This window comes from Piliocolobus tephrosceles, chromosome 11, assembly GCF_002776525.5.
Source record: "Piliocolobus tephrosceles isolate RC106 chromosome 11, ASM277652v3, whole genome shotgun sequence".
Taxonomy (NCBI): domain Eukaryota; kingdom Metazoa; phylum Chordata; class Mammalia; order Primates; family Cercopithecidae; genus Piliocolobus; species Piliocolobus tephrosceles.
This window is the reverse complement of record NC_045444.1, coordinates 43846610-43870461: the sequence shown is the minus strand read 5'-3', so window position 1 is coordinate 43870461 and position 23852 is coordinate 43846610. Positions and strand designations below refer to the sequence as shown.

General features: G+C 40.9%; 1 protein-coding gene across 1 annotated transcript in view; it reads right to left on the bottom strand.

Annotated features, from left to right (window-relative positions):
* Positions 1–2690: 2690 nt before the first annotated feature.
* The window catches only part of UPP2 (uridine phosphorylase 2), a 141616-nt gene continuing 120454 nt past the window's right edge, over positions 2691–23852 (bottom strand). The window contains 6 exon segments of the mRNA XM_023217518.2: positions 2691–2833; positions 13682–13828; positions 16002–16211; positions 19988–20043; positions 20045–20097; positions 22667–22825. Of these exon segments, the coding sequence (XP_023073286.2) occupies positions 2691–2833; positions 13682–13828; positions 16002–16211; positions 19988–20043; positions 20045–20097; positions 22667–22825 (768 nt within the window).

Here is a 23852-nt window from a genome sequence, read left to right as displayed (position 1 = left end):
GATTCATTCTTCACTTGACAAGTATTTATTGAGTGCCTAGCGTGTGTCTTGTATTGTTTTAGATGCTTGGAGTGATAGACACAAATAAAATACGTGCAGTCTTTGTTCTCCAGAACCTTATAGTCTAGACAGTAGGCATTAGTTAAATAATGACCCCAATCATGACATAGTTGCAAGCTGTGTACTTTGAAGAAACAGTCGAGGAGGCTGTGGAGGGGGCCTACGGGTGACCATGGGAGGAATCCGGTTTGAGGATTAGAAAGACTTTCTGAAGGAAGAGATCTTCCTTCAGTTGAGATTGAAACCATGAGCATGAGTTAAGTGAGGGCCCTTCAGGGAGAGTAGACAGCAAAAGGCTCTGAAATGGGAAGGGACATTGGCACTAAGAGTTCCCATCATCCCATATAACACCATTGTATAAATCGGGAAAAGGCCCCTCTCAGTCGATGTGGCTCAGGGTGTTCTGAGATTCACCCTGTCCAGGTCACACAGCTAGCTGGACAGGGTGGATTTCAGTCCCACTTGTCCTCACAGCCAAGCACTCCCGCTGGATGGATCTGTAGGCAGTCCTTCCCAAGGGACTGTGCCTTTGTGAATTTGTGCCCTGGGTAAGACTGAAAAACCAAGGATGATGTGCCTGGAGGGCAGACACAAGGGGAAGAAGTGGGAAAGGTGAGCTGGGCTACCAAGCTGGGTCTGGTCGGGAATGCCTACGCTGTGCAGCGGGCTTTGGTCTTCATTCTAAGACCAATGTGAAGGCCTTGAAGCAGGAAAATAACCCAATCAAACTTCAGGAATGGAGGCAGGCTGATCAGGAGCAAGGCTTCCTCAGTGATCTGGAGGAGAGATCATGGTGACCTGGACTAGGATGGGTGCCAAAAAGATGGAAGGAAATGAACAGACTGGGGAAATATTTAGGAGGATCAATTGACATGACTTCGTGATTGACTGGCTGTGAGAATTAAGGAGAAAGAATCATCACAGGGATTTCCCAGGTTTCTAGCTTGTGCAAGCGATATGGTTTACTGAGCTAGGAAATACCAGTGAGGAAGACACAGACACAAATGCATGCATGTGCACACCTGTGCACATGCACACCTCGCAGGAGTTGAGAAGATTAACTGTAATTATTTCATTCTTCTCCCTCTCATAGCCTCTCCTCCTCCCTGTATTAAAAAAAAAAAAAGGATTGTCCAGGAGCACACAGATAAAAGTTCAAACTGAAGGCTCTCTGAGGTGGCTTCCACTACATGGTCTAAAAAAATATGAAACAAAGTAAAAATCCCATCAGAAAATGATGGCAATACTATTCTAGCTTGCTTTTAGCTCTGATCTTTGAATTTGACGGTCAATTATTGGGATACCCTAAAAACAGCACTTAAAGTGTCTCTAGTGCCAAAAAGAAGTTCACAAACCGATGTACCTCTTGGTGGATTGTTTATCGGTGATGATAAACACCTCTTGTTTATTGTTGTTGCTTAAAAGAGAAAGCCATTCCCCACACAGGAGCAGGCCAGTTCAGACTCAACCAGCCAGGACCTCTTTCCTGCTCCAAGCCTCCATTTGCTCACATGGGACAATGGCTCCAGGAACCAAATAATCTGTACTGTGTTGGAATTAAACTTTATTTGAGCCACAGCCATATAAATATATGTACACCACATTACATACTATACAAGTGCGCCAGTCATCCTCCACCATCCCGCATCCAGTCATTCCAACTCCCAAGTATGTCAAATTGAGAAGAACCCAAGATGCAATCAGTTCACAGAGAGCATGTGCAGCCGGGAGGAGCACCATGGCTCCCAGAGGATCAAACGGGTAGGGCAATAGGCCGGTCTAGACAAGTCACACAAAAGGATTCCTTTAACATCTTGAACTCAAGTCTTAATTCAATTGCTACGAATTTCTCAGCCTATTTGGTTAACATTGAAATGGAATAAAAAATACAGCCTCCTGAAAACACATTTTTTACAAGAAAAAAGTGGCTAGAAGGCAATTTAGTCACTTGTGATTCTGAAGAAACAGGAAGGCCTTTCTTTGCATTACTGAGAATTTTCAGTTGAAAGGAAAATGTAATCCAGGGTTGTTATATTCCAAGACAAAACACAAACAGGCACATGTAAATCTTGAATCCTATTCTGTGGTGCATTGAAATTGTGCAGGGGTCAAAAAGAAGTATGACCATATTTTCCTAATGATAACTTTTCCATATAGACCTACATTTCATTGACACTCTTTTCTGTAAATATTTTTAATGTGGATAGTCAGTTTCTGTCACTTGTCCAATACCTAGAAGTGCCTGACAATGTTCTAACATGAATTTCTGGATTGGTTTCAGAAACAGAGTGACTGGTAACTGTATCTGCAAATGGCTGGTCTATTTTAATGTGAGCTTAATTAATGCTGCATATGAAACGCCAAATGTCATAATCCAGGAGTTTTTAAATTTTAATTATTAGACTGATTTAGTTAACTTATTATAAAATGAAATTTGAATTTAATTTAGTGTATTAAATTCTTTTACAATAAATTCCTTTTTAAGAGGAAGGATTTCATAAAGTCTTTCCATTATGATTTTACCATGTGGATGAGAACTATATAAAAATGCCACAAATAAAATATGACTTTCACATTACAACTTGAGCTACAAACTTGCAGGGGAGGGTTGGGCTGCCCTGTTAGGACGTCTAGTCACAAAGTCCAAGCCGCCATCTGATGAAGTTGGAGATTAGGAGCTGAGGCCGTTGCTGGTACTCCACAAGGACATCATGAGGCAAGTTGATCTGATCACAGTGAAGTCTGTCGAGAAGTGTCACACAGACCACAGCAGCTAGAAGAGCAATTAGCAAAACTGCTGGAATCAATGGGTTCATCTTCTCTATAGAAGCATTAGTCAAACACGCCAGCATCCACAGCACATGTACTTTGTGTATTCCTTTTTTGTAATGTAGACGCAACCTACTGAAACTTCTGGTCTTCAATATAACTCATATTTTTGTGGAATCCCACCAAACACTTTATTTAAATAAGTTAACTGAAATTGTTGCAAACACTCCTCCTTCCTCTTTTCCTCCACAATTGACTAGATTAAGACTCAGGAAAGCATCATATTCAAGATAAAGGAGAAAGCTTTGCAATCTGAGACATGCCATCTCCAGTTTTCTATCCTATTTCCAGTTCTTAGAGGAGGGTCTTCTTACTGGAGGATATAACTAGAGAACTAGCCTTTATTCCCAAGGTGACATTTTACTCCTTGGTGCAATAGTTGAGTTTGCCTGCTGCATTGAAGCCCTAGCTGAAGAGAAAAGTAAATACAGAAGAGATATAGAATGCTGACCTCAGGAAATACCAATAAAGGTGAATACTGGTCCTCATGAAATTTGAGAGGAAAAAACATGATATGAAATGCTTAAATGTAAGCAGCAGCACCATGAAAGAGCAAATATATTAGCATTTGATTTCTAAAGAATGAGAATGAAATCTTATGATAAGAAACTGGAGAAAAAAGAAGAAAAGCCTTTTTTAAAAATTGAAACTCATTTTTGAAAAGTTGTCACAAGGGCAATGTCTTTGGTTTCATCAGCGAGAAAAATTGAGTTCCATATGAATTCTTTATTGTCAGTTTCACATCAAATCTTTGATTTCAAGGAATGTGGTTACTCACATCGAAATCAGTGTTAGCCACTTTGAATTGCTAACAGTGTGATAATCTCCATCTGAATCTGCATCATTTTAAAAAGGATTTCGGTGCATATGTGATTTGATTAGATGGGTCTATATTAACAAACTTGGAAGGCATGGAGAGAGTTGGGCATGAGGGTAATGTTTATTCTTTGACCTCTCTGCTATTTTCAGACTTCTTTATAAGATCTAGATTTGGGAAGAAGTAGTATACTGTAATTATAAGAGTACATGCTATCTTACTTTATTTTTAAAAGACAAATAGTAACTGTATTATAGTATATATATATATTCACTATAGTAACTATAGTAACTGTATATAATTATGAGGTACAATGTGATGATTTCATATATGTGTACATTGTGAAATGGTTAAATTAGCCTAATTCACATATCTATCATCTCTTATATTTGCATTTTTGTGGTGAAAACAATTAAAATCTACTCTCTTAGAGATTTTTCAATATACATTATTACGAACTCTCGTCACTATGCTATGCAATAGAGCTCTCAAGCTTAATCCTCCTTGTAACTGAAATTTTGCACCCTTTGACCAGTTTCTCCCCATTTCCCATCCCCCTATACTCTGGTAACCACCATTCTACTCTCTACTTCTATGAGTTTGATTTTTCTAGATTCCACATATAAATAAAATCATATAGTATTTGCCTGTCTGTGCCTGGCTTATTTCACTTAACAAAATGACCTCCAAATTCATCCATGTTGTTGCAAATGAGAGAGTTTCCTTCTTTTTAAAGGCTAAATAGTATTCCATCATGTATATATACCACATTTTAAAAATCTATTCATCTGTTGATGGACACTTGGTTGATTCTGTATCTTGGCTATGGCGAATAATGCTGCAACAAACATGGGAGAGCAGGTGTCTCTTTACAGCACACTGATACCAGTTCCTTCAGATATGTACTCAGAGGTGGGATTGCTAGCTCATATGGGAATTCTTAGTTTTTTGAAGAACCATCATACTGTTTTTCGTAATTGATGTACTAATTTACATTCCCATCAACAGTATTCAAGGGTTCTCTTTTCTCCACATCCTGCCAACACTTTTAATCTTTCGTCTTTTTTGATTATGGCCCTTCTAGCAGGTGTGAAGTGACACCTCACCATGGTTTTTTAATTTGCATTTCCCTGATGACTAGTGAGGTTGAGCGTTTTTTTGTTTTGTTTTTTTTTTTAATATATCTGTTGGCCTTTTGTATGTCTTCTTTTAGAAACTATTCAGATCCTTTGCCCATTTCTTAATTTGTTTGCTTGCTATTGAGTTCCTTGCATATTCTTTATATCACCTTTTATCAGATGTATCAGTTTAGAAATATTTTCTCCATGTGTTTCTCCACATTTCTCCAATCCATGTATATCTTTTTTTTTTTTTGATATGTTATTGCTACATGCCAAGCATTTATGATATCACTTAATCCTTTACAGCTGTTCCTTGAGCTAGGTATTATTTTTGTCCCCTTTTGACAGATGATTAAATGAGGGCTTAGAAAAATCAACCAAATGACCCAGTATTACACAGCTAGTCAGAGCCAATCAACTCCTAGCTTCCTAAACTGATGAGAAGAGTTCTCTACCTTCCATCCACTCCTCCCCTGAACTAGCACATGGTGAACCATTAGGCAATCCTGCCCTATCGGTTAGACTGACCCATTGGTCAGACTGACCCTTTTGTTCAGTGATGTGAAAAGCAATGAAAATATTCAACTTGAGCTGCGTCAAATATTTCATCACCTAGGACCCTATTTATTCAAAACTCAATCAATTGTAAAACAACTTGGCTGTACAGGTAAACTAGCAAATGGAAGAGCTAGAAACTTCCCACAGCTTTTCAAGTTAATGATCAGCAAACCTGTGAAGCCTAACATGGGCTGGCACTCACACAGAAAAGCTGAAAGTCCTGCTCTAATCCTTCACTTTGGCAGAAGGATAAAAGGAAACCAGTGCTCTATACTTTTTACAGAATGGGAACTGACTTTACTAAATGTCTTTTCTGGATTTCAAGGGGAATGCCAAAGATAGAAAAGAACAGGTTATAGCAATCTCAGTGGTGTTTTCTTGACCCTTGAGAATCCACCAACGAGCAGCGTATAATAATCTTGTCACCTAAAATTACTATTTCCATGAGCAATTAAAAGGGACTAATTACCCAAAACAATTTGCTGAAATTAAGCCTGACAGCTTTGCTAGCATAATCCTCAGATTAGGCAGGGAGGCTGGCTGCTGGGGAGGAAGAGATACTTAGTGACCCAACTGCCACCAAGGAGATTGTCAATGAACTGACCTGAGGCTAGAATGTTCTGGGAACACACAGACCGGAACATGGAGCTTGATGCACCCTGAGCTGAACTAGGACTGCCCAGTGATTGTCAACTCTTTGGGAACATTTATGACCCCTTTGAAAATCTGATGAAAGTCTTAATTGGAACCTCTTTTCACACAAAAATACACTTTTGCCTATACACACAAAATATTTGTGTATAACTTCAGGGGTCCCAGGGCCCCTGAAAATTCACTCACGAATCCTTAGGAATCCATACACCACTATGGATCACCACTTTAACCCCACCTCTCTGATTCAGAATGAACTTCCAACAAGGATTTCTCATGAACAATGGGCAAAGATAGCAGGGCTGGGCACAAATGCCAATGTGCACAATAGAAGCCAAACAGGGCTGGTCTTTGGAAAATGGCAAAGCAGAAAAGATTAGCTTTGGAGTTCCCAGCCTGGCCTTTCTTCTACCTCTTCCTGGTTGTGTTCATACCCTCCCCATTGCTCCTCAAGGGTCTGAGTTTATTAAGCAAACACTACCTTTGCTCCCTATATGCCTGGTACATAAAGCACGGAAAATGTTTTTTAATCAACAACCCAGAGCCTTTGCACTTCCTGTATCTCTGCTGAAACATTAATCTCAGGCTGTTGGCTGCTTATTAAAAACAAGGTGGGGAAAATTTATATTCAAAGGGGCTGGTCAACGGTAAGAGACATAGAAACAATTTGTTCTTCTAGATTGGTGTTTCTCAAAATGTGCTCCACTAGTCTCTTGCATCAGAATCAGAGATACTTAGGCTTTATTTCAGACATACCAAATCAGAATTAGGGAAGGGGGTTGGGAAAGGGCAGTGAATCTGCATGAAAAAATCTTCCCAGTTAAATTATTTGTACATTAATATTTGAAAATGACTGCTTTAAAGACTTGAAACTCTATCTCTGAATCATCATTACCACAAATATACATACCTGGACCCCAGTTCTTTGGGCCCCCAAACAATGCTGAATTAAAACCAATTCATTATACCTATGAAGAATTGTCCCATACCTTTTATAAAGGTGCTATCAAAGACACTGCACATTATAATATAGCTGATAATTTCATTTAAGTTTAACATTTGGATCAGGATTTTGTGACAAACTGCAAATGTTTTTGTTTAGTAGCTAAATTTTGAGACGGAGTCTTGCTCTGTCGCCCAGGCTGGAGTGCAATGGCGCAATCTCGACTCACTGCAAGCTCCGACTCCTGAGTTCACGTCATTCTCCTGCCTCAGCCTCCTGAATAGCTGGGACTGCAGACACCCGCCACCATGCCCGGCTAATTTTCTTTTTGTATTTTTAGTAGAGAAGGGGTTTCACCATGTTAGCCAGGATGGTCTCAATCTCCTGACCTAGTGATCCACCCATCTCAGCCTCCCAAATGCAGTGTTTTCATTTACAGCTTGGCTTCCAGGAAACTCGGAGCTCAATCTAAGTGTTTAAATTAAATATTGTACTCCTGGGTGGCCTCTTTAATACTGATAACTTCTAGGCAGACACAGTGGCTCATGCCTGCAATTCCAGCATTTTGGGAGGCTGAGGCATGAGGATTGATTGAACCCTAGGAGTTCAAGACAGCCTTAGCAACAAAGTGAGACCTTGACTTTGCAAAAACAACAACAACCACAACAACAAACCCACACCCCCCACACACACAAACTAGTGGTTGTATGAACGTGTGGTCCCAGCTACTCTGGAGGCTGAGGTGGGAAGATGGCTTTAGCCCAAGAGGTGGAGGCTGCAGTGAGCTGTGGTCATACCACTGTGCTCCAACCTGAGTTACAGACAGAGACCTTGTCTCAAAACATAAAAATCAAAAAAGGATACCTTCCTATCTATTCCCTTAAATAAATGCCTCTTTTTTATTTTTAACCTCTGTTTAAATTATATTATTATTCATTCCTCTTTCATTGAAAGCTGCCACAAATGCTTTTTCAAATAGAGGCAGTACAGGTCATCTTTCAATAGATGAAATACAGTACTTTTTTGTACCTTATGGAATAGTGAAGAGAGTGGTGATCAGAGACAGGAGATCTCTATTCTAGTTCATCTCTGTTTTAGTCTCTCTGTTTCCTCAGGCAGGTCAATTACACTCTCTAGACCTCATTTCATCCTCTGAGCAAGGAGCAGGTTAGATCTCAGAGGCTTCTTGCAAGTCTACATCCTCAGCTTAGCTGCCTCACATTATTTGGTTAGTTCAAAAAACTGCTGTCTTCTCCAGGAGGTCCAGAGGTAACCTCGAGGACTTGGGCTTCTGCCAGATGTGGGACCCTTAACCAGAGATGCGGCAGGATAGGCAGAGGATGGAGCCTTGCGCACTTACTGGAGGTGGGGGTGGGAGGCTCACCAGGGGAATCCAGATGGCCTCCCTGGGGTCAGAGCAGGGGAGAGGAGGGCCACAGTTAATGACAGCCACAGATAGGGTGGAATCAATGGCCCTAAATGATCTCTAATGTGTGAGTTGTTGGCAGTGGGGAGGGAAGAGTGGAATAGAGGCTAGGAGGGTAGAATTAAAATGAATGAAACAAAGCTATAGACACTGACCTTGATTAAAATATGTGAAAACAAAGCAAAAAGAAACATTTTTTAAAAATCTTGTCCCTGTAAAAGTAATAAGTGAATTATGTACCATTTATACCTGATTTTCCAGCTACAGTGACTGATTTTCTTGGCAAAATAAGGGCTCTGCATACTAGTAAATAAGTATATCTGCTTAATGTTTCATTTGATCCCATCACTAAGTCAATTGGTATGTGCTCAGCCCTTAGGGTTTGCTTGTAGCAGTGGTGCAACTATCTGCTCAGACACTTAAAATGGAAAAATCTGCATTGACTTTTAGTGGTGCACATTTTGGCTCTTCTGTCCAGAGACTATGACCGCGTTGTCTCCACAGGGAGGCTGCTGGCAAGAAATGGCAGGCAGGGTGCAAAGGGGCCTGAGTCAGCAGAGCTGGGTTCAAAGTCCAGCTCACCTGTTTCCCAGCTGTGAGAAGGTGGGAAGGTTATTTAACCTTCCTGAGTTACAGTCTACTTTTCTCTTGTAAAGGTGAAGAGCACTGCAATTGGTCGCCTTGTACCCTGGCCTAAGGATTTTTCAAAATCTGGATTTATCTCCATTTTAGGGTTAAGAAATACTCTAGCTCCAAACCAATTATAACCTTTAATCCTTGTAGTATCTTTTTACCTTTATCAATGATCCTCATGTAGTTCTCAGAGTCCAATATCCTTCATTGTTGGGAACAGCAGAAGAATATAAACATGGAATTAAAGTCAAGATTCTGCTCCCTCTCATTGAACTGTATTAAGATAATATTATAAAGACTAAATATTTCCCTAAGTTACCAGTGTCTGTCCAAGGAAATAACACTGAACTCTTTAAAGAAAAGCCACTGTGAGTGCTGCAAACAACTAGACATAGAAGAGGATTTAAGCAGAACCTAAGCTTAGACAAATATTAGGCTTCATATATTGTCATGCAAGCCTGTGTCAAAAGGCAACACTGTCTTTAAAACATGAATGCAAGTTAAACATACTTATCACAAGTTCATAGTACAAGAGGATTATCATCTTTAACCAGAATGTTTGGGGCTTAATTAAAGTAGATTTTGCTTTAAGAGAGACACAGATATGTGCATATTATAAAATGACAGGAGAATGCATTTATTGAGCATTACACAGAGCTTCCATTGTACAGGTTTATCTTATGCTGAAAATTTAGCCTTGGAATAATTGAGTGAATTCCACTATTTCCCTTCACCTGAATCTTTGTTAAAACAGCATTGGATTCCCAACTCTCTTTTGATAATGAGATCAGGATAGCAGCAGTGACTTATGGGTGTCAGTGGCCTTATTATAGGTAGTTTGTCCACCTATCAAATATTGAAAAACCCATAGGTTGTAGATCTAGCAAAATAAATATTTGTATAGACCTTAGAGCAAAGGGAGGCTTGACTTTAAGGCTTTACTTCCTCTTTTGTGGACAGTTAGGAGATACTCCTAAGTCTTTTAGACAATTCTAAGCCACTTACATGGCTGGGGAATGAAGGTTAAAGTTTGCAATGGCCATTTTCCATGGTGAAAAAGAGTCTAGTGGCCCTTTTTCTTTTTCATTCATTCACTCGTTCAGTAAATATTGAAAGCCCATATGGCAGGCATTATTCTAAGTACTGGGGATACAGCAATGAGAAACAAGGTCCCTGTTCTTATGGCACGTATATTCTAATGGAGAGAAATAATCAATATAGGCCTTCACACATTAATATGCATGAAATAATATATAAGTTAATTTACAAACAGACTGGAAATAGTAGTGGTAAATGTGATGCAGATAAATGAAATAGAATGACACCATTGTGAGTGAGTGAGTATAGGTAGTCATGCAAGACTTTTTTGAGGAGGTGAGATTTAGGGTGAGATGTGTAATACTAATGGCAAAGATAATAAGTGGTAATCTACATGGACCCAAGGCTTCCTTGTGCTAAGTAGATATAGAAAGATCTGTTTCTGCAATGGTCCAAACTCTGAGTAATTCATCTAAATTAGTACAATGGTTCTCTAGAAGACCCTTGTTTATGTAAAAAATTGTTATTTATAAGCCATCACCTTAGTATGAATTCAGATAGGTTATCCAGTCATCTGGTAGTACTAAAGGAACAGAAGTGGTCTCAGAAGGCTGTCTGGTGAAACAGGATAGGGTGGACCATAACTAACAGTGGTGGGGAGGGGGTTGCGGAGACATGCCTATGGACCCTGGGCTCTTAGTGCTAGGTGAAATCTTTTTTTCCATATTGCTTACCATTGGATGCCCTCTCTAACTTCCTCTGTTTCAGCAGCTGTCCGTTAATGCATTCTCAGCCCTTCTCCAAGCAAGCTTTTCTGGCTCACACAAAGTGTGTTATAAATGGGTTAAAATCAGAAGGTGTCAGGTGCCAGCTTCCAAGTTTCAGTGTTACAGGAACAGGATGTTATGAAGTAGTAATGAAAGAAGAGAATATGATAGCATCCTATGTATGGGGTTTTCATCTCTATACTTGGTGGCTGATCTTTCAAGGGGCAGCATACCAGGAATCCACCTTTTAAAACAGTAGTATCTGAGGGAGATAAAGAGCCCCTGGCCCCATGAAGACATTCGGATAGAAATACTCCCAAGAACTACAGAGCTGCAGATGCAGCCTTTAGTGTGAATGTTGGCAGTCTAGAAGGGGTCTACTCCATGAAAGGCTGCAGCAGTGGCCTGGGAGAGAGCTATTTGCAGGTGAAAATCAGCTACCAGCAGGTCCAGCAGCAGCATAAGAAAGAAAATGCAGTGGGGGCCGGTAACTACAGAAATGTAGAGAAGAAAGTATCCAGGAGGGAAACCTGCAGGTAGCAGAGAGAGCAAGGTCACAAAGATTTGCAGCAAGGACAGAAAGGCTCTTAGAATAACTTCACTTAGGTTTCTGCAACATCCTAGAGAGAGAAAGAAAGACTCAGAGTCCAGGGTCCACAAACCTAGAACTCTTCTTGGCTGCCAATTGGTGCCTCTTAAGAAAGAACTGCTGGTCATCACCCAGTTTTCACAAAGGCAACATGTTGATATCTCGGCATTTTATATTTAACTATTAACAAAGTGGTTAACAGATTATGTTACACTTACATATTAGGTGGAGACATGACTCAAGTGATCACTTGTTTATATAATAAATAAATGTGCGGAGGCATTTCCTAGAGCAGAAACATCTGAATCCAGGTGTCCCTGCAGGCTGTGTGGGGCGCTGCTTTCCCACTGTCACTAACTTGTAGAGAGAAAAGCAGATGCTCTTGTTCTCTAAAAGAGGGTATTAGCAATGACCTTCAAAAGAGTACAAAGATAGCCTGGGCGTGATAGCTCACTCCTGTAATCCCAGTACTTTGGGAGGCCGAGGCAGGCAGATCACTTGACATCAGGATTTCAAGACCAGCCTGGCTAACATGGTGAAACCCCGTCTCTACCAAAATATAAAAGTTAGCCGGGCATGGTGGCACAAGCTTGTAATTCCAGCTATTCAGGAGGCTGAGGCAGGAGAATCGCTTGAACCCAGGAGGCAAAGGTTGCAGTGAGCTGAGATCACACCACTATACTCAGCCTGGGCAACTGAGGGAGACTCTGTCTCAAAAAAAAAAAAAAGTACAAAAATGCATTGTGTGTTCTTCCCACATTTTTACCAATAATTTACATGTGCATATATTCTGACAGATGCAAGTAGTTAAGGATAGTAGTTCGACAATTAATCTCCTTAGAACTACAGCTTTTTTGTAAAACGCATTCTTAGAAATATGACCACATGTATTCTGTTTGTAATGTGTAGATTAAAATTGATTGACTATAAGGACAAGTATTGCAAGTCAAATTCCACTTATGATAAAAATGAAGCTTTATTGTGCTCTAATTCTTTACTTCTTTGAAGCCTTCCTTTCTGCATATCAGGATGCGACACTTCCCTGGTGTATTGCCAACTTCATGAGCCATTCCTCCTTGGTCTCTCCCATCTCCCTTAACTTTTAATGTTTAAGCAAGGACCTCTTGTCATCTGTATCTAGACTCATTGTTCGTTATCTTATCCATTGCATAGCTTTAAATGCCATCTATATGCTCTCAACTTAGAATTTTATGTCTCCAGTCCAAACGACCCACCTAAACTCCAGATTCATAAATTCACCTGCTTGCTTGGCCTCCATTTTGATGTCTACTACCCCAACATCTTCACCCTAATTTTTTCTATCCCAGTTATACAACCTCATGCTTCCCGTAGTTTAGGCCATAAACATGGGAGTCGCTTTTAACTCCTGCCTTTCTCCCCAAATTTACATCAAGTCATCAGCAAGTGTTGCTGGGTTTGTCTTCAAAATGTTTCTACAATCTGACTACTTCTCACTACCTCCGCTGCTATCACTTTGTCCATCAACTCTCACTAGACTACTGCATTCGCCCTCTCGTTCTTCTCCCTGCTTCTGCCCTTGACCCCATTCAGGTCTTCCCAGCTCAGCAGCCACCGTGATTCTGTTAACACACAGGTCAGATCCAGCCACCTCTTTATTCAAAGCTCTCCGTTTCACCCAGAGTTCTCACAGTGTCCTGTACAATCTGTGTACCTTCCCTCTCTCCTACCACTCTCCACCACTGCCTCCCCCTCCTGATCTCTTCCCTCTTCCTCCAGTTCTCCCTCAGTGCTCCTGCCTGTGGCCTTGGATTTGCATTGATCCGAACACTCTTCCCCCAGATGTCCATGTGGCACATTCTCCTCCCATCCTTCCCTGACCATGCGATTTAAAATGATGACTGATGGACTATTTTAGGAATTTTTTTTTGTATCTTGTGTCGATAAATTCAGTTGTAAAAGAAACTACTAGCCACTACCAGGATGAAGGAAACCGAACTTGCTGTCGAGTCCTGAACATGTCACCAACCAGCTGTTGACCTTGGGCAACTTGATTTTGACCCTTGAGGTTTAGTTTCCTTATTTGCATAATAGGAATAACGTCCTGGCCACTCACACGATATTATGAGATAATGTATATTATATACAATTACAAGTCATGCATTCAGCACAAGGTAATATATAGCTGGACCCCTTTTTCTTCTCCTAAAGTGTAAAAGTAGCTGCATGAAAGAGGAGAATTTGACCCTAAGCATTCATGAAAAGCTTACGTGTTAGACCACAGCGTCCACACATGGCTGCCGACACTGTAGATTCCATTTCAATATTCCTGACGCCAGCTTTATACGCCCTCTTCAAGTAATGTAACTTTTTTTCTCTGGAAAAGGAGCACAGCGCTCCATCTAGTCGGCCTTGGCCTGAAAGGGAGGGGAGAACATTTAGTGACTTGATGTCCCACCCCACTGGCAGTGGCGTCACAAGAGGCTTGCTATTGGCTGGAGCCCTCCGCAGCTGTCTCTAACTCTGCAGTGTGCTTCCCATGTAGGATAAACTGAGCTGTGTGACTCTTCCTACCAGAGGACCATGGAACGAGGCTGTCCCTGGCTCAGGAGTCTCATATGTAGGAAGGAGCGTCCATGGCCGAGGGCCTCAATTCTGGGGTCAGTCACTGCCAAGTGGCTACGGTAGCCAGCACTGTGTCCAGGCAAATCAGGAAGCGGCAGGTTGCTGTGAGAGCTTCCCTTTGAGGAAAATCTCAGGTTGCTCCAATGACTGGGGAATGGCCCGGGGATGAGTGCTGGGAGGAAAAAAGAGGCTTCAATGACACTAAGCTACTTGAGGATCAGGACAGTGTTTGCACATTGCGCCTCTCCTTATGCCCTTTGCGACACTGTGCGCCTTCCCCCTTTCCACACACCTCTCAGGCTGCATGCCACCGCTTGTGGTCATGTTTCCCTTTTCAGGCTGCTCCCAGTGTTCATTCGTCACTGAATTTCACCTGTATCCACCAGTGCAGGCAAAAGCAAGAAAAGGAAAGTCTGATGTCATTACTCCTCCTGTACCCTGTGCACACCCAGAAATAGACCTTCTAATGCCTCCCCATTCCTGAAAAGGCCTTGATTCAAGCAAATGGGCTAATAGCACGCTGTTGCCATCCATTATTTTCACAATCCCCTTTTTGGTGCTCTTTCCTCTCTTTTTCTCCCTTTCCTCTAACTCTTTCATGCTACTTTCACCCCTGGCAGTCTGCTTCCCCTTGTTCCTTCTCTTCTCATTACAGCTGCCTGCCGACACCTCTGACAGAGTGCGATTTAAGCTGATTCAAACAAGACCTCGCAGAAGCCACGCAGGTAATGCCGACGCAATTGTCTGGTCGGAGGGGAGCAGCCTCACCCCACGCTCAGCAAACGTAGCCCCAGATGTGGGTCAGAGCCTGCCAACGCTGCCATGCATATATTCTACATTTTTAAATGTTAGTTCTTTCAAAAAGCCAGAAATGTGGATGTTCATATAACATCTCCAGATATTGTAAATGTTGGCAAAATAATTCACATTTTAAAAAATACTGTGCAGGCCAAAGGAAACATTGACTTTAACAAGCTGCCATTTGCAAACTCTGCTTAACATATCAGTGAGTGATCCTCGAGTTGGAGGGACTGTGAGTCAGTGGGCTTAAACAGAGGATCTCAGCCCTTTCAGACCCCAACAGCCCTCCTATTTTACAACAACTATATGGTAAAACCACCTTTACTAACTGGAAGTAAAATGTATAGATAATATGACCTATCTCCAAATGTAATTTCTTAAAATTCAATATAGTATTTTAAGTTTGATCCAAAGGGAAAATAAAAATAATTTATAATGAAATAGTATGGATTTTGAAAAGAATATAACTATACTGCCAGATTTTCAGAATGCCCTTCAAGGCATGGTACTGACTCTATGTAGATTCTTTCTTCTGGGACGAGAAAAGTCGGGGGTCTGTCTTTGAAGGTTTCTTCCCCTGGGCCTTTCATCCCTAGTAGCAAGCGCTGCTACACAACAGTCACCTTCCATTTGTCTCTAAACTTGGTCTGGCGACCCCTTACTCATGGCTGAGAGACAAAACCCCACTCAGATCACACCATCCAGTGGGATTTATACCTCCTCCCTAAGCATTTCTCCCCATTTTCTGGCCCACTCTTTCCTGGGGACAGAATCCCTTTTAAGGTACAGACGAATGGCAGAAACACAGAATCCATGTACTTCCCTTCTGTTAGAGCTGCTAATCTAAGTTAAAGGCATAAACAGAGATAAGATTTTGTGAACATCACTAATTGCATTTTAGTGTTCAATTTGTTCTTGGAGGATTAAATTCACCCTCAATATAAATTCATTCTGGGTGTTTCTCTGCTGCTCGTTATGTCCTTGTGTTTTTATGCTTTAGTAAGTAAAAAAAGGCTGTTTCAGTTCCTTTTTAATCCACAAATATTAATTTTCTAAAGTATAATTATAATATAAATTATACTTTAGAATATAAATTATGGGTTTGAATAACAAAGAGTTGCTGGCATTTTTCTGTTGCCTTCCCAGTTTATAAATTGTTCTCACCTTCATAAAAATCATAGGTACACATTGTATGTCCAATGAGGGTTCGGAAGGTAGGGATTTCTTTGCTACAGTTGAACAGTTCTTCAGATAGTTCCTTGTGAAGTTCAGTACTTCGGGTAACGATGTTGTCCAAAATGACCTGTTCAAACCGGGGCTTAAAGAAGGAGTCTACAGCTATATCCGTTATTATAACAGTCCCTGGTGCAATCCCTGCAATGTGGTAATAAATGATTACAGAAGAATATCATTTAGAGTTTACTTTTGACACATAGCATATGTAACCAATTCTGAGAACATTAATGCTAGCTGCTAATGAGTCTCCCTGTTTTCAACTTTAAAATTATTTTCTTCTCCCAATGCAATTAAATAACATTCAGAAGAGGCATTTACATTTGTTGTCTTTCCAAATGCACATTTACAATGTGATGGGCTTTAGATTTCAAGACAAACATGACTCTTGGACATGCAAATTAGTGCCAGCCTTTGGGCTCAAATCTGAATAAATTAGGTCAGGAAAAAAATAAATAAGCCTGCCAGCAAGTAGCTTTCATAAAATGATGTGACTTCTTAATATTTAATCTTCTCTGTGACTTCTTGATTACTGTAATTTCTTTGCATCTCTATCCTCTTTTACTTCTGATTCTTGTCACATTTGTTCCCTCCCCGACTCCATGTAAATCAGGCCTCTTGGCTGACCTTCCATGGCTACAAAGTCTGGGATGCTCAAGGGACTTGGGCTTACTTAAGAAACTGTTTTCTGCCAACTGTTAGTCTCCCTGCCTGGCATGCCCTCTCATCCTCCCCCCACCTTTTCATCACACACCAAGTCACTCTTCAGGTGTCAGCTTAATTTACTTCCTGAAAAAGGTCTGAATCCACAGAAGGGAAGCAAACAAATGAAAAAATTAAAAGGCAACACAGATAGGTTACACTAAATTTCCCCAGGCCCAGTTTTGACCCAGCTTTTGACCCAGTCTCATTTCTATTTAGAGCCTGAATAAGAAGATATATCTTCATATATGCCCTAGACTTTCTCTGTCCTAACAATTTTTATAATTACCCATTTGTTTATTTTTTTCTCTGATAGAACATAAACTCTATAAAGGCAAGAACTGTGTCTGTTCACTGCTCTCTCCTGGTCTAGCTCTGTGCCTGCTACATTATAGGTACTCAATAACAATTTGTTGAATGAGTGAATGTTTTCACAAAGATGCCATAGATTATAGCTCTGCAACCCTATGGTTCATAAATGAAATCCTGTCTTTGTAAATAAAGTTTTATTATCACACAGCCACACCCATTTATTTACATATTGTCTATAGCTGCTTTCAAGCTCTAGTGGCAGAGTTGAGAAGTTGCAATAGAAATCACACAGTCAGCAAATCCTAAAATATTTACTATGTTGTCCTTTACAGAAAAAGCTTGACAATCCCTGCTATAGAGGATAGCCTTATCCTTCAGGGTGTCATAAATTTTGATATTGATCAAAGTAGACTTAATTACAAAATGCTTTAGAAGATCCAACTAGAGACCCAAGGTGGCCACTGATAATAGGTCCTTGTTGGGTGAAATATTTTTTATTTTTTTATTTTATTTTTATTTTTATTTTTTTGAGATGGGGTCTTGCTCTGTCACCCAGGCTGTAATGTAGTGGGGTGATCTCAGCTCACTACAGTCTCTGCCTCTCGGGTTCAAGCAATCCTCTTGCCTCAGCCTCCAGAGTAGCTAGGACTACAGGCATACACCACCACACCTAACTAATTTTTTATATTTTTAGTAGAGGTTTCACCATGTTGGCCAGGCTGCTCTCAAACTCCTGGCCTCAAGTGATCCACTGCCTCGGCCTCCCAAAGTGCTGGGATTATAGGTGTTAGCCACCGTGCCCGATCACATACTTTTTAAACAATCCAAGTAAGTGGCTCCTTGAATTGTTCACAATGTCCTAAGAAAGTGATTGAGAGGGAAGTTGAAAGCATATACATAAAAATGATGTTATTTATATGCCATCCTGATATTTAAATGTGTTAGTGTATTATGTCATTGTTAAGGTTTCTTAAAGGTCAATGTACTATTTAACTGAGTACTTTATGCTTATCAAGGTGTGTTGGCTCATGTAGGAAGGGATCATGTGAGCAACATAATACTGTGTACATCTTTCATCTCCAAATGCAAAACTGCTTAAAACAAAATAAGCAAATACAACTCTTCGATAAGCTAAGAGTTCTTAATGAGGATAAAACTTCAAACTGAAGGGGTCCAAACCAGCACCGTGGGTTAATTTGCCACCATCCATGGGCCTTCATTGTGTGCTGTATGTATCATGTTGCCATGAAATAAAAGACCATTATCAAGAGCTGGATGGTCATCAGAGCACCTTGCCCATGCTGGTGTTCATTAATATCAAGTGGTAACTGTAGCAGTCAGGACTTTACAATGCATGAATGTGGGCTATGAAGGCAGATCCTTGTAACCCACAACCCAAGAATTATGAGCAACTTTAATAGCTATGTTATCTGAAATTCATGCCCAAATGAGTAGTTCCCTACTACTGATTATTTGGGGTATTGGATAAACTACAATCTAGAAGGATGCCTGATCTAACACTTAGTGCTAACACTCTGCTTCTCTCTCTGGATGGATATCCGCAAAGGTCTTACTTTCTCCCAGACGTAAAGGCCTTGGCTGGACTTTATTCCTGGACCACGGCTGTGGAAAGGCCACCATCTTTTCCAACGTGTATGATTTCTAGTGAAGCATGGCTCAGCCATGGTGGCTTTGTGATGCTGAACACAACACTGCTCCAGCTATTTGTGTGAGGATTTCTGACATCCCTTTTTGCTCCATAAATGTCTAATTCTACAACCATTTCTCTTCCCAAATCTCAGCCCTTTTTATAATGCCCATTCAGTTCTGTCGCCCTGTCAACCAAACTTCTCCATTTACCATGTGCAGTCTGTATTTGCATTTTGGTGACATGGTAAAATCATACCCTGACAAGATGTGCTCCTTAAGAAAAAGCTGAAGAAGAAGACTTTTCCTCAAAACTTCATCACAACACATTCTGGAAGCAAAAACAAGGCCTCTTTACAGCTGCCTGAGAAGCCAAAGAAGAAGGGAGGTCAGGAGGCTCTGTGAAAACTTTAGGAAGCATCACTTAAGCTTTCCCTGAAAGCCTGGCCCGGTTTCTTTCTGGTGTACTGATGAGGAAAAGATACAGCCAATAGAGGTGATGTAGTAACTGATGTGGGCAAAAAGCAATGTTTTTCTAAGAGCTTCGCAGTTTGCTCACTCAGCTGATAAAACTGGGAAATTTTTGTGTTTTTTTTTTTTTTTTTACTTGAACACACTTATTTCTGTCACTTTAAAAAATTCCTGGCTGGGTGCGGTGGCTCACACCAGTAATCCCAGCACTTTGGGAGGCCAAGGGGGGCAGATCACGAGGTCAGGAGATCGAGACCATCCTGGCTAGCACGGTGAAACCCTGTCTCTACTAAAAATACAAAAAACTAGCCGGGCGAGGTGGCGGGCGCCTGTAGTCCCAGCTACTCAGGAGGCTGAGGCAGGAGAATGGCATGAACCCAGGAGGCGGAGCTTGCAGTGAGCTGAGATTGCACCACTGCACTCTAGCCTGGATGACAGAGCGAGACTCTGTCTCAAAAACAAACAAACAAAAAAAAATTCCTAAGACTTGAAATTTACCCCTACCCTCAAAACACATCTAGCAATTTTTCTACTCTTCCCTTTATAAACACCTAAGACCATCCTGCAATAGGTAGTGAGATCTCTCCCTGTGGGTTTCAATAAAGAAAAAGGGAAGAAAAGAAAAAGGCAATGTGGGTGGATTTCCTTAAATTTCCTCAGGTCCAGCCTTCTGACACTTTTTAGCCCATCTGGGCTTCTGCTGGGTTCTGAATAGGATGGTATATTTTGGCAGCTACCACGTGTGTAAGGATCACTCAATTCTAATAGAAATCAATCCGTCTCACCTATTCCCCCTGATGTACCAATTCTAATAATGGTGACATCACAGCATCGTGCATGGTAATTTGATGAGTTCATGAAGCGTAATAGAAATGGAGGGGATGCCCATGCCGTGCTGTTGAGAGAAAGAGAAAGTCTTCATACATCTTGCAAAGTGATACATGAACAGGACATATCGTCTTCCTTCATTACAAGTTAACAGGCCTCAGATAAATTCATTAAGACTTTGCCAATGCTGAGGAAAACGTAAGTCCTCCCTAACTGGCGCCTACATGACATGCTGACAGATGTGTCCGTCTGTGAAGATCAGAGGGAGGCATCTCGCTGCCAGTTCTGTTGACTTCAGCCCTCATCAGCAAGAGCAGAAGGTGGGGATGGTATAGTATACAGGTGTGCCAGGGCAGAGCCATTTCCCATCTTCCCACTGGGTTCTTTGTGATGAGCCTTTGAAAAAGAGCTTTTTGCACGATTGACTTGATTTTGAGGAAATATAATTTTGGCCACCAAATCAAGAGTCCTTTTCAACCATACTAAATGAAGTAGTGAATCCATTTCATTTGCTTTTAATTTTGTGTGCTCTGAAAGGTACTAGGGTAGAAATGTAGGCTAGATTCCCCACTTCACAATTTTAAACTTAATACTGAATGTGGAAGTGAGTTTAAATTATTATAGATCATGACCATAACCCTGTTTTTTTCAATATTCAGGACAGTGGAATCAATGTCACCAGGAAAGGGATCAACACAGGCTAGAGGATTTAGCAACTCCTGGTGGCTACACGATGTCCTAATAACCCTCCAGAAAGATCCTCTATTCTGTAGAATTTGGAAGAAACTGGATTCAAAACTGGTAGTAACTTCATTCCTGACATGACAGCAGAGAGTCCAGTGTGCTCCTCAATGTGTCCTACTCTTGGATACAAAGACTTTGGAAAACTACTGGCCATGACCATGATGTTTTCACCTGAGCTTCCTCCTTCTATCAAGAATGTTGAGCTATGGAAGTTTCGAACCTCTGCGTTCCCCCTTTCTGGTTCCCACTGAATATGCCCTGACTTTCAAATGCTTAGTAAGCGTCCTGGAGCCAGGAATCAAACTTGTATTGATTTGTGTATCCAAGATTAACAAGTCTGGGACTTTGGAACTGTCTCTGTGACTAATGAATAAACTCTCTCAGTATTATTTTTTCTTACCTAATTTTCTTACTATAATTAGATGAATTATTATTTGATCTATTAGATTCCTTCCAGTTCAGACATTTAGTAAGTTAATGATTGTCACTTATTATGTGACGCATTGATGAAATGACAAATGGACTTGTGCTCTCTTTCACACACATGCACCCCATTCAACCGCTACTGGAGAGGAAGAGTTTTCAAAGAAGGAATCACAGTTGTCAGTCCCCTGCCTGCCTAGTAAGGCCCATTTCTAATTGGTAACCTTGGCATGACACATATTTCAGGTCTTTTTCCCAGACAGGACAGCAGGATCAGTCTATTGCTGTTTTCATTTCTTACTCTGAAGTTTTACTGCTTATTTATGGCAGTGTCACATTTTTAAGAAACTTAACTTTTTTGTGTTTCTCCATTTACTGTACAAAAAACAGTTATAGTCTAAAAGTCCAGCAAATGTTGGTAAGAAAAAATTTGCCAAGATCAGTGGATACTCAGCTTCCTTCTAATGTAGATATTCTGTAATCATTTATTGAATGCACAAGCGAATAATTGAATGGATTCTCCCATTTGAACAGGTTTCAGGCACTCTTGGCCCAGAGAGGAGATCAATTTAGCTGTCTCATTGTTGTTGTATAATTTTTTCTTCTTTACCCCAGGTTTTCATCAATGCTCGTCCACACTGTAAGGCAATCAATGGATGATGCCTATTCCCTCTGGTAGGAGCCACTTACAGCTCAGTTCCTTAGAATTGCCACCTTGTGCAGGAGATTCTTCCCCTGTCTCCTGGCATGCCTGCCTGTGCCTCTTATGAGGATTGCACTGCCCAGAAATGTGATGGCTTCAGAGTTATTGCTTCAGAATACAGCCCTGTGCAGAGAGATAAACATGGGAAGGCAAATTGGACACCTATGCACATATGCCCTCATCAGTGTGTGCCCAGCTGAGTCCAAGGGGGAAATGGTCTGCATGTTCCCTAAAACTGCAAATCATTCCCCTTTCATTTTGTCTTAGGACACTGTGTGCTTCCACAACTGTTCACATGTTCTAAGTGCAGGAAAGTAATTCACAAGAGCTCAGTAGAAATGCATTAGCAGCTTTTCAGCGAGCTTATTATGGTGTTAAACAGCAGCACTTTAGCAGTCCTGAAAATTAGCCTATGTGTACTAAAAGCTCAACATTCCCAAAGCTGGGTAAGGGATAGAGGAAGGAAAATTGCCGTTGGGTGGGGGGAGTGAGGGGTGTTAACCAGTTACAAAGTAAAGAGAAAGGAGGGTGCTTTGAGTATTTTCCCCCTAATTTGAATACCTAAGTAGTAACTAATAAACAAAAATGATGCTGCATGCCATGTTCTGCCCCGGGGGCTTTTTCCAATAAGGAACTCATACCTGGACACCTAGCTTAATTGTGTAAGAATGTAAAGCAGGAGGGAAAAGGAACTCCTACATGGAAACGTTCCCACTTTTTTCTCTAGCCTGCAATGACTAGCTGAAATGCAACCGTGGATACTTACACTGATGGTGAGCACAGGCCCGGTTTTGTACATACAGTATCTGTCTGTCCCAGCACAGATGTCTTTTATGTCTTCTTCGGCTTCCTCCAACCCAAGCTCCTTGTGCATGAACAGTGCAAATGCTTTCATTCTGTTGGGGCTCCCACCGACACAGACAAACTGTTAATAAAAATAAACAAGGGCCTGCCATAGTAACTGGGATAAGAACCACGGGTCAGTTTCAACTCTACTTTTTTATTTTACTTTTTAGTTAATTTACTTAAGAGTGTGTGTAGATGTCATGGTTTATGTTCCATGAATTAGCTATTTTGCATCAACCTGTAAATAAGGCAACAGATGCAAAGTTTTATGCACTAAATTAGTAAAAAAACAAAAAAACAAAAAAATCACAAAATCAAAATAAATGTTGATATTATTCAAGGAGGTGTTTCCTGGTGTTTTTGTTTATAGTGAACACCAACCAGCATCTTAAATTGACGTAGACAGCCTATTGTTGAGCATTACCATGACATACGCTTAGCATGTAAGTTCTGAGGCCACAGCATGTAAGTGACACAAGAGCAAAAGGAGAACTACCAGTTTTAGGTACGTTTTCTGATTCCCCATCCCCCGTCATGAATTTGTAGTGTGAAATGGATTATGTGAACTTAAAATTTTAAAGGAATCATGTCAAGACTTTTAAATTTCTTATTCAGAAGAAATTCTCATGGAACAAGCCTTATTATTGTACATGCGGGATCTCCCTGTGGCATTTCATCAATTCCAGTGATTTATTTTTGTTTTTGTTTTATTCACATTTTCCCTTCTCTGAAATTAGGATAGGTGTTGCAGTCAAGGATGTCTAATAGAAGATGGCAATACAATTGTCTGGCAGTTACTCATACAACAGTCTGTTTAGGGGTACACTAGCCCCAGGGACCAGGAATGGGAGAGGTGGATGCCAGGGAGAGAAGCAGAGAAGCACTAGGGGTCGGCAAAAAGAGGGTGAGCACTGGCAGACTCTCACACCCGGGAGGAAGCACAGGCCACAGCAAGGTGGCAAGAGTGAAATCCTCCAGGATTCTGAAGTAAGTGGCGAGGAAAATGCAAAGAGAGAAAACAACATAGTGGAGGGTCTCCCCTTTGAGGTTAGGTAAACCTGGTTTTGAACTCCAACACCATCAGTGAGTAAGAAGCTTGCTCAGTG